Source organism: Anoplophora glabripennis, unplaced genomic scaffold, assembly GCF_000390285.2.
Source record: "Anoplophora glabripennis isolate ALB-LARVAE unplaced genomic scaffold, Agla_2.0 scaffold2, whole genome shotgun sequence".
Taxonomy (NCBI): Eukaryota; Metazoa; Arthropoda; class Insecta; order Coleoptera; family Cerambycidae; genus Anoplophora; species Anoplophora glabripennis.
Genome location: NW_019416325.1, coordinates 1,152,001 through 1,164,350, shown reverse-complemented (window position 1 = coordinate 1,164,350; position 12,350 = coordinate 1,152,001). Strand labels below are relative to the sequence as shown.

General features: G+C 31.8%; 1 protein-coding gene across 2 annotated transcripts in view; it reads right to left on the bottom strand.

Annotated features, from left to right (window-relative positions):
* The window catches only part of LOC108916988 (DNA-binding protein SATB1), a 48,956-nt gene that overhangs the window by 28,123 nt on the left and 8,483 nt on the right, over positions 1–12,350 (bottom strand). Inside the window, exon 2 of one of the 2 annotated variants that reach the window (XM_018723382.1) lies at positions 2,660–2,858. The exons of the other annotated variant lie outside the window; for it this stretch is intronic. Coding sequence (XP_018578898.1) covers positions 2,660–2,858 — 199 coding nt within the window. The remainder of the gene's footprint in view (positions 1–2,659; positions 2,859–12,350) is intronic. 2 annotated transcript variants of the gene reach the window in all.

The following is a 12,350-nucleotide window of genomic DNA, read 5'->3' as shown; positions in this document are numbered from 1 at the left end:
CAAAAATAGTGCAACGTGTAGGGGGCAACCGAGCCCTGCGGAAATGTCCAGTCGCCGACGCTGCGGGATTTCGATTCAGCTACTACTCTGATTCGGCTAACTTGCATGGCATATGGGCAAACGGACTGCATACCTGATCCGATCACTGAATGTTTTTGGTACGGGGAGTACCCGCTACCCAGTGCAGCCGTTTCATCAATCATGAGAAGATAATCTGCTTAACGCCACACTATCCGCTTCAATCCGACCCACCGGGGGCGACCAGGGGAAAGGATTGCCATCGTCGCCGGGATTAGTCGGCTGCTTCTCACAATAAAACGGCCGAATTGGCCGGCTTCAGGTGATATGATATCCGAAAGGATTTGATATCGACGGATATTGCTGATGTCACGCCAGCCGAGAAATCGTTCCATTACAGCCAAAATTTGATGTCGTACTGCCGATTTGAGGCATGGAAAACAATGTACGTACACACGCTCTAACAAAAATTTAATACAATATTGTTTATAAACAAACATAATAAGAAGAGTCTCCAATAAGATCCCTGAGGTAATACTATTACGTTATTATTATCATTTTGCGTATTAGCTGTAAAATCAATTCAAAACTGAGTTGAAAGTGTGATATGCAATACATATCATGACAGAATCATCAGGTATTAATACAATCGTTTCGAAACTGCGCTAAAAAGTTTGATACGAAATAAATATAATATTATAAATAAACAGGATAAGATGGGGCTCACGTAAGACCCCTGAGGTATTCCTATTAGGTCACTGTTATTTTTTATTGTGTTATCGGTAATACAGGATGTCTCAAACTCCATAGTATTTGCCTACTGAGGATACAAAAAATTTAAATAAAATTTGGGACAGGTGGTGTTAAATGGGATGAGGTAAGCTCCATTTTCAATTGAAAGTACTTTCGAAATTTTTTTTCATGTTAAAAAGCTCTCTTTTTTCTAATAAACTTTTATTAAAGAAATTTTTCTTTATTACTTCCCGTTTAAAAGTTATAAGCAACATTGTCCTAAAGAGTCTCAAAAGAAATACCACCTAAAAATCACATTAGCGGTGGAAGGATCAAGTAGTCTTTGGAAAATAATTAAATGTTCTTTGTTTAAAGTACATAAATGTCACAAAATACTTGTCATTCCTCAATACGAAAAACGTATAACTTTGTGCTTACAAAATGTTTTCTCATTCAGAAAAAGTTGATATGTTGCTAATTTACGGCGAGTCACAAAAAAATTCAAGAAGAGTTGTAGAGTTATGTCGAGAAAGGTATCCAGGTACGCTACAATTACATTTAGTACCTGCCCCAATAAATATATTTTGCTTTCTGGGAATTTACGAGCCATATAAATTATACTTTGAATTATCCGAGATTATCCCAAATAAATGTATTTAGCAAATGAGATTATAATAAGTAGGCTGTAAACATAAATTAGTTGTTGTTTATAAGGGTACATAAGCACAAACCGAGTAGGTAATGACCCGGATAAGTGTTAATTAGGATAGGGTAACAAAATTAGGTACCTGGGGACAAGGATAAAACCGAAAACATTTCGAGGCACGAAGCAGAAGTCTTGAAGACTAGTTCCTGCTCGGTTGTGTCTCGTGTTACCAGCGAAATTAGTAGAATAAAGTTTTCCACGCTACTTAGTTTTTCTCCTCACTTGAAGACCAAACCACTATAGCCTCATTCCAGATCATAGAACCTTTACAAGATTGGAGGCGACCTTGCGACGAAATGAAGATGCATTTTCTGTTAGGAAAAATCAAATAATTGACCGAAGGGTAAGAAACAATGTTAAAACAGCTAGACTGTTACAGTATTTTGAACAAAATCCACGAATTTCTATACGGCAGGCTAGCCGGGAATTTAATTTGGATAAATCAACAGTTCAACGAATTTAAGACCAATGGGTATCATGACTACAAAATTCACAATTTGGAGTATTTGCCTGAGCGTCACATTGAAAACAGACTTAATTTTATAGCTCAAATTGTAGGAAATATAGAAACTGTTGATCAGAACCTTTTTCGGCAAGTTGTTCGGACGGACGAAAGTCGGTTTGTCAGTAAAAACTAAATTGCAAATTGATAAATGTAATCTAATTGTTTAAAAATAAAAAAAAAGAGTGTTAACTTTAAAAATTTACTGTGGCCGTCCTAATCAACCGATTTCAATTTTTCAAAAACCATTTGAAAGGTTGAGCGGTCTTTTCTGTGTGAAAAATTTTTCAAGTATCTAGATGCTTTATTTGAGGCTGTGCAACATTTTGAAAATTCGAATTTTTCGAAAAATTATTTTGCGAAAACTATCGAACCGATTTTAATTAAATTTGGTATGTTGTTTTATTATACTCTAAAGTTTTCTTTACCAAAATTAGAATGCCCTCGGAGCAGTTGAAATATTTAAAAAAAATTATCCAAAAAACTTGATTATTTTGCCTTTTTTCAACAATTATTGTTATTTTGCAACATGGGTAGACACCCTGTACAAATTGGAAACGGTGTTAAAGTACATATCGTTGCGTTATTTATAAACAAATAGGATAAGATATATTATCGTAATTATCCTTACAAATTCGCATAAAAAAAACATGTACTCTCGTCGAGCGTGATTTATTTATGTGTATATTAAAATGTCTTACCGGAAGGTGAGGACTTGGAGGGGTCAAACTCTTCTTTCACCGACTGGGGGGAGACGGTATTCTCTAGCGGGGTCGAAGATCGAGCCGGAGCAGGAGTTAGGACCCTTTCGGCGGATTCTCGGCTTGACCTCTCAGTGGCGGCAGTCGTTGGTGTCGGGGGCGGCGTTTTACAGTTACGAGTTAGCGCTAGGGCCTGACTCTGTAATGAGAGAATGAGAGAATCAGACGGTTAGCCTCTTAATTTGATACTTTCCTGAAAAATGACGGGTCATTTAAAATAGAATCGCTTTTTATTTAAAAAGTGCTGCAAGTGTCGATCATTCCGAAACTGTTCTTTTTTTAAATCGCAAGTGCAGTAAAAATATAATCGGTACTCACTTATGCGAATGTTTCGGTTTTTCATTGAAGCCTTCCTCAAGACGTTAGTTTTATCGATTAGTAGCGTTGGTCATTTGTCTAAATTTTAGAATCGAGTAGGGAGTTGTTCTTCAATGAAATTTATTGTTATTGCAATGGAAAGTGCAGCAAAATTTGATGAATTGAAAGTGTAGTAAATTTTATGAATATCCATTTACGTGGACCTTTGGCGTAACACATTAATATTACTGACATCGTGTTGGTAATGCCATTCATTGACACATTGAACTATTTGTAGAGTTGTGCGAGTCTATGACTTTAATCTGAACGTAAATCGATGAGCAAAAATAATGTCTCGTTGCAACCCTAATTTGATGCGTCGCACAAATCTGGCTAGTTGCTAGCCTACAGTTAGCGCGTTTAATCTGGGTTAAGTGGGGTCAAAAAGCAACAGAATTCCTGAATGTTATATCTATCAAGTGTTACTGCAATTGGGCACACGTCTGATTTGTGATTTGATGGAAAAATTACTAATCAAATGATATAAGCTAATCTACGCCTTGGCAGTACTTTTCCTAAGATGTTTTATCTAATAAGCTTACTATCTTTTAGTAAATTAATTTTCCAATTTTTTTCGCTATACTTTCCAATTTTTTTTCCCGTTATATTTGTGTCTTTTAATTAAAGTATACAGACGTAAAACGTGGTTTTGCTTTAACGTAAAACGAAATGCTAAAATACGGCTAATAAACACTGATGTCTTCGGCTTGAGTACAGGTTTTACGATACGCCCGGTAAGTAAAATACGTGGAGGCTTAAGACCCGAAAAAATATACGTTGTATGAAAATTTAATCCACTGAAGTATACGAACGAAGATTATTTCTGTAAGTCTTGCAGAGTTGAGGTTGATGAGCTTATTTAATTTCAAAGACTAAGAATACAGCTTAAAAAAACGGGCATCCAAATGCTTGTTATATGCGGATTAAAGGAATTATATGAGTCATGCAGATTTAGTTTTAGATCTTCTTATATCTGAGAATACAGAAAATGTACGGGCATTATATGGGGGAGAGTTAAGAATCCAACGGTAGGGTTATCGAGTTTACAATTGCCCTTTGTATCTCTTTCGCTTTTAAACATTTCGCAAAGTTGCCACGTCGTTTGCTGGGGTACTACACTTGTTCTGATCGCCATTGTCATTTTCAGGCATCGTACTGAACAATAAATGTTTACTTCCGCGATTATATTATACGGGGTGATTCACAAAATGAATTCTTTGGTGAAATTTGAAATTGGGCACGTGTATTTATGTAAACATTGTCGAAATTCTGAGGGCTTTTCCTCCACTGGCGGGGAAACAGGGTATTGGTGGCATATTTTTCTAAATAAAATAGTACGCCACTGCTTTCAATTTTCTACAAATTACTACTCTCTTATGCACTTCTAAATGCAAATATCACAGAAACCGATAAAGTTAGGCGACCTAAACAAGAGTACATTTTTTATGTAGAATTAAACGTTCTTTTAAATTTTTAACTTTTTTTAAGCATAGCTCAACAGATAAAAAATATGTTTTGATTTACCTAAATAATACGGTGAAACTAGCGCCCTCTAGGAGCAACGTCAAAATAAGCTTCAAATTCGTGATTCTCACATCAAAAAACCCAACACTACCAATTTTCAGAGTCGTGCTATCAAAACTTTCTCAATTACCGAGGAGAAATTTCAGAGTAAAATTTAAACCTTGAACACCCTGTATTTCTTAAACCAGTGACATTGGTATAAGGCATGTTGAGCTCAAACATAATATTTTTGTGTCTAGTATCTCCAGCTTAGTGTTGACCCAATCTGTCAGACTCACGCTGTATATATATAGAGAAGGGGGAAAATAGAAAATCTCTTGACATCTTATGGTTTCAAAATGTGTTAACACGTACAACTACACAAAATATAATACTGTTTAAAGTTTAGAGAATACCAAGAGCAGACAAATAACAATGTATTTATTTTTGACAAATTTTATGAAAATTAAATTATTGTATCCTTTTACTAAATTTTAGTTTTTAACGTTAATTAAATAATAAAACATTAAATGTCAAAGAGTAACATGGTATGCCGTGTAAATATTAAAACTCACAATATAATTAAATAATATCGAGTTACGTAAATACAAACATAAAATGACGCTAAAAAAGTTATCAGTGCTTGGTAAAAAAGGATTCAAGTCTCTTTAATCATCGGCAGGAATATGCGTACCTAAATACACTGGATAAAATTCTCAATATTAGGCGACATTTTAATAATTTTGATTAGAAAAAACTGTTTGGAGTTCGGTATAGACTTTAATAAGTTTAGTTGTGAAGTGGTGTTAAGTGTTTTTGTCGCTTGTTTAAAAATACGCTGTGTTTAGTGAAGAGTGGATTTTGAGGTTATGTTTTAAACTTCCGAACACCGAAAGGGTAAGGTATGTTAAAATAAATCCTAAGATATCCCAAAATTGTTTCAAATTTGTTGTTTTTTTTTAAATTTTCGTTTTCTAAATTACAAATATTTTCTTATACAAACGTTTGTTTGCCCCTGAGGTTTTTGTTCTCAGATTTAGCTTTAAAAAGTATATTCAAATTCAGTGCGAAAAAATTAAATTTCAACGCGAAAATATATGTTTTTTTAAAAACTAACACTTCTTTCCTCAAAAACAAAAGATTTAAGCGTAAATTTCTATATAAGAAAATATGTTTAAATTAGAAAACGGTTAATTATGTAATTTTGTCTGTAGTTTTAAATTTTCTGATAAAGTTTATGATTATTTGAAATCGACGGTATCGCAAAATTCGATGACTCGAAAGTGTAGTGAAATATGACGTATTCACTTATGCGCACGTTTCGGTTTACATTAAACCTGCCTCAAGGGACTACAACATTAATATTATTCACAAAGAGTTTGTGCATACAAAATTTCGTTTCACTGTCTCAAAGAGTGTGGAATATTTTCAAATATATGTTTTTTTAAAAATTAACACTGCTTCAAAAACAAAATCTTTAAGGGTAAATTTTTATATAAGAAAATATGTTTAAATTAGAAAAAGGTTAATTATGTAATTTGGTCTGCAGTTTTAAATTTCCTGATAAAGTTATAATTATTCGAAATCGACAGTATCGCAAAATTCGATGACTCGAAAGTGTAGTGAAATATGATGTATTCACTTATGCGCACGTTTCGGCTTTCCTCAACAACATTAATATTATTTACAAAGAGTTTGTGCATACAAAATTTCGTTTCACTATCTAAAATTTATTATTATTTGAAATCGACAGTATAGCAAAACCCGATGACTCGAAAGTGTAGTGAAATATGACGTAATTCACTTATGCGCACGTTTCGGCTTACATTAAGCTTTCCTCAACAACATTAATATTATTTACAAAGAGTTTGTGCATACAAAATTTCGTTTCACTGTCTAAAATTTATTATTATTTGAAATCGACAGTATAGCAAAATCCGATGACTCGAAAGTGTAGTAAAATATGATGTATTCACTTATGCGCACGTTTCGGTTTACATTAAGCTTTCCTTAAGGGACTACAACATTTGTACATACAAATTTCGTTTCACTGTCTTAATTCGTGTTGATGATATTTGGAGATTAACTTTAACACTCTCTATTTCAAAAACGAGAGCTTTTGATATGACGTTGTTTTATCTGGAACACCAAACATGCTTATCTGAAAGTGTGGTTAATATAACAATATTAACCACACTTTCAAATAAGTATGTTTTACTGTAAATAGGTAACGTGTCCGTTTCCGCGTACCTGCAGTCGCGTACACATCGAAAAGATCGGCCGAAGGCCGATAAATGGGGTGATATAGCAGACTTAGGAATCTGCCTCAGTTTTGGTACAAGTGCATTGAATGACAGGTCGGCTATACTTCAACTTCTACGAATTGGCTGTGCAAAAACTGCCAGCAGTTGTGTAAGTATGCAGGGCCACAGAATAAGATCATCGACCTGTTCGCCAGGCTATCTCTGTCGGTGCTGAGGTGCCGAAACTGCACTGTTCAAATGTTCAGTGTTTCAGTCCAGTGTCTACGAGTGTGTCCACTAAGTGCAATCTTCTGCACTTTGCCGGCTATTTGCTGATAAGCGCTGTCGCTGCCGCTAAAATCGCGAATCAATTTCGGCCGCACCCGCAGCGCGCACTGGCTACCGGAAGTTTGTTCCTTCGCTTCTTACCGGTAACTGAAGCGTTTTGCTTAAAAATTAGTACTTGCTCTTCGCATCGATGAGAATGCTAAAATTTCCTGACGGGATATGTAATATTTACACGGCTTTACATCTTAAACTTTATACATAAGATAAGCAAAAACAGTAGTAAGGAAGATCACGGTATTGTTTCAGCGATAACTGGATAATATAATATTTGATCTTATTTTGATTAAGTTTTTTATGACCCTAATTTTACTGACAAAACAGCTTAAGCAACAGATAATTTTGAAGCTTTATCTTTAGCCAAATCATTGTATTACGAACAAAATTCTGAAATGCGTCATTCTTTTTTCTTCATAAATACTGGAAACTTCTTATTTTATAAATATTGTAATTAATAAAATAACAATTTCATAGTTTGCATTCAAAAGAATTTTATGTAAAATTATAAAATTATGATTTATATTATTATGGTCTCATACATCGAAAACTTACTTTGCTTTACTTCAGAAATAAAAAAAATATGTAAAAATAAACATTAGATCTCAAAGAAATATATAAAAAAAAACAACTGCATAAAGAAATGCGCAGTTGTCTTTTATGTGTCTTTGAGATCCTAAAACTTTGATATATACCATTTTTCCCAGATAAGAAAGCCAAAAAGAAAAGGGACAATTTTACTCGTAAAAATATGAAAACAGTTGATTGTAAAAATACAATGAGATTACAACTACATTTTACACTGTAAAAGTATTATACAAAATGTAATGGTAAAAATACATGTGAGATTACGACTACATTTTATAATGTAAAAATAATACAAAATGTAACAGTACACTAAAAAGTAAATCTAGTAAATGTGTAAATTTTCTTTACATTTTTTGTATATGTTAAGCATGTAATTTTATCATTTGTTAATTATTTAAAATGCAAGTCTACATGAATTTTTCAAGCGTGTCATTTTACACCTTTTGCACTTGTGTTGGCTCTTTAAAATATTAATAGGTATACATGAAAAAGTATATTCGAATTCGTTGAGTGAAAAGAGTTCAGTGTAAATTTACACTTATGCATTATGTATTTCTACATCAGAAATAGTAAAAACATGAGTGATTACGATTAATACATTTTAAATATGGCACAAGTGTATTACGCTAAATATAGCAATAAATCTACCTAAAATTTATTTACATCTTTTCCGTGTTTCTTTACATTCAGTCATGAAATTTGTTAATTACTTCAAATGTAAATTTACATGAAAACTTGTAATCTAATTCGTGAAGTCAGAGTAGTTAACTGTAAATATACATTTATATATAGTCTGTACAATATTTGTTGAGACATAATTGTAAGAAAAGAATAAGCCAACAAAGTTCTGTTATCGGAACTACTGTAACAATTTACCGCGGTAGAGGCGTGCCAGGTATTAAAATATTTATAAAGTAGAATTTTTGAATTAAAATATCATAAATAACCTACAAGATAATACGATTATAAAAACGCTGGTACAAAAAAATTAATAAACAAAAACATGTATTTAAGTAAGTGCACTGCAAGCTGCTACGGCGAACGCCACGTCCCAATGTCTTTCTACGTCGGGTGTTGAATGCGGTTAATTCCAAGAAAGTGACGCAGGGGTCTTCTTGCAATTCTATCTCAAGAAGTATCTTGCGGACTTATGTATATTTTCATGGGAAGTGGTAGAAGCACGAAAAGAACAAATACATTTGAAAACATCTTTAGAAACAAATTTACATAAAAAATACTAAACAGTATATACATTAATCAGTAGAAAGCCATTAGTTGGGTATAATATGAGAATATGTTTAAACAAATTCAGCTACTGTAAAATTAAGGGGCAATAAATTGAAAAGTTTGCTATTTCGGTTTAAATCTCCTTGTTTATTGTACACTAATTGTTTTGATCTAAATTCTGAGATGGACAGAAAGTATCTAAACTTGTCCGATTCCCAACACATCAATATCTTTTGATAAAAGTGAAGACAAGCCTTGTATAAATTAAAAAAAAATACGAATCTAAATTACGATTAGCCTAAAAAATCAATTTACAAACCACATGTTACACAACAAATTAGAAGAAAACGGTATCTTATCGAAATTTATTAACAAAATTATGATTTTGGGTCTCACTTTCTCGATGCTTTCATATATACCCATAATTTTGGTCGGCAATTAGCGATGAAACTCGAATTAAAATCACATTTCAGGATACGTTTAGAGAGCAGTAAGACGATTTCGATTATCTACAGGGTGTCGAGCAACCCACATAGAATCGCGCAATCGTCAGAGCAACATACGACTATATTTAGCTGAAAAGGTGCCGACGAGTATTTAATACTCTGAAACTGTCATAAATAATTAAATTAAATTATTCTCTACTTAATTTATCCTTATATTTTACGTAGCAATAGTAAAATCAATAAACATGTTACCATCTCCAAATAAAATTGCATTTAAATAAATATTAAATATTCATTTAGCCATCGATTATTATTAACAATCGGGTTTTAAATAATGTATTTATTACAGACAGAAATATCATCGTATGCGGAAACAGAGGTAATCCTACTCACCGGATGCAAAATACGATTGTGGATTATCCTGATAATGTTAATATTTTATCACGTAAAGGGCATATAAAACAGTTGCACTGCGAGTAATCACAGACAAATGTTAAATATTATAGAATCTAAACAGCGTGGTATTCGATATGTATATCACTTGACTTGATTATTAACAGAAAAATATATTTTTATTTATTATATTTATTATTAATATTATTTCTAATAGGTACATCTTTTTTAGTAAAGATAGGAAAGTTCCTATTCTAGCAAATAATTCTTAAAGAATAGTAAGAATACATTTTTACTAATCTTTCGACAAATTTAGACAATACTACTGTACTATAGTTTTGTTTATTTTGCGATACATTTCAAACCGCTTAAACCGCAATGGAAAACACTGTTTATACATAAATAACATTAAGATATAACATACATATGCCACTTACTGCTCACTAACGATTTTAAAAACATGTTTTCTGGGGATTATCCAAGGATATTTTTTAGCGGTAACACTTAACACTAAACCAGACAGATTAAAAATAATATTAAAAAACTCCTAATATTTCCGAAGAGTTTCATCAGGTAGCCAATAAAAATAAAGCCAAAAAATTATTCTACAAATAAAATATTTGAGCCGCCACTGCCTGCTACAGCAATGATCGACCTCTGTTTTGCTTAAAAATAAAAAAAGAACAGCTTTTTTCACAGTACTAAAGGCAATGGTTCGACTTATCGTTAGTAAAAATTTCAAATTTTTTCGCTCCTACGTTTTCTTAATATTGGTTTCCAAACTCAAATTCCCGAAAGTTTCTTTTGTTTGCCGTTAAAAAATGCTACAAATGGGGAATTTAACATTTAACTATGATTATGATGATTGTTACGTTATTCTTATAAATGTTCGAAGAAAGTTTCTCTTGGGAAAGTTTATAAAAATTAAAGTGGAAAATGTTTTGTCCTCTACAGCAATTAAATTAAAATTCAACTATCAATTTATATTCTTAATTGGTAGTAGAAATTAAGGAAAATACAAAATAAATACATTTTTACTAATCTTTCGATTAGATTAGAGGATTTCTATCAGAAAATTTTAGCGATGGGAAAGTTGCTATTTCTGATTTTTTTTTTAAATAGTCCCTAAAGCTTTCCAGTATTTTGACGTTATTGCTTTAACTTTCAAGGACAAATACTTGAACATTTCTGAAAATGAAGACTTTCTTAAACTAGAAAGTTTTCAAGAAAATGGCGAAATTAACATTTTTTGATATTTCATGCCTTTTAGTACCAGCTTTTTATACATTTTTGTTACATTATTCTCACAAACGTCCAAAGAAAGTTTCCAAAACCGAAAACTTTCCCCAAGTGGAAAGTTTTTTGCCCTTCTCTACAAACATTAAATTAAAATTTACATTTTTCTATTTGTGTTACACAAACACGTATCCTAAAATAATACACAAGTTACGTAGTATTATTTTATCAAATTGAAAATATTTATTTACAATTAGATTAGGTGTATAGGCTATTGATTACAGGATTTTAAAAGGAACTATGTCGTTCAAGATATTTTATTAAATGAATCGTTCAAATGGTCATTTTAGATGAAAAAACCGCGGAGTGCTATTAAATTAGAGGGTGGAAATTGGAGATAGGGGTGAAAATGCACCCCTTTCAGTTTTTTAATTGTAGCTCGAAAACGAAGCAAAATTTTGCTGTAGTTCATAGGGAAAATTATTTGGAGAATTGAATTTCCCATCGAAATGGCTTATTAAAAAAATTTAGAAGGAAAATTTTAAGCAAAAAATCGTTAATAAACAATTTGAAAAAACAGCAATTTTTTTTACTTTTTTACCTCTAGTTTTTTTTTTTTAATTAAGATAGGTTTAGGCATTGCTTCATAGAAAAAAAAGTAGGTAAAATTTCCTTCAAAGGAAGAGGTTGTAAAGTATTTTTGGATGAAAATTGACTGATATATGGCCGCTGAAACTTATATTAGCCAATATTTCGATTTTCGTCGTGTTTATCCTTATACGTTTTAATTATAATTTTTTGCAAAAAAGGAAGGAAATATGACGTTCGAGGATTTTCATCACATGACTTGTTCGAAGGGTAATTAAAAATGAAATGAAAAAACCGCGGAGTGCTATTAAATTAGGGAGTTGAAATTGAAGATAGAGGTGAAAATGCACTTTTGTATTGTTTTTAAATATAGCACGAAGCAAAATTTCGGTATAGTTCACAGGAAAAATTTTGTAGAGAATTAAATTTCCCATCGAAATGGCATATTCGAAAAATTTAAATGAAAAATTTTATGCAAAAAATCATTAATAAACAATTTAAAAAAAAAACAAAAAGTTAAATTTTTTGATTTTTTTTACTTTTTTGACTTAAGTTGTGAAAATCTTTATTTATTATTAACAAATAAAACTTTTCAAATATTTTTTTATTAAGAAGAACCAATTTGTTGTAAAAAATAATAAGAATTATAATCATTATGTTAAAAACGACGAAAATCTAAAAAATATTTAAGTTTGACCGATTATAACT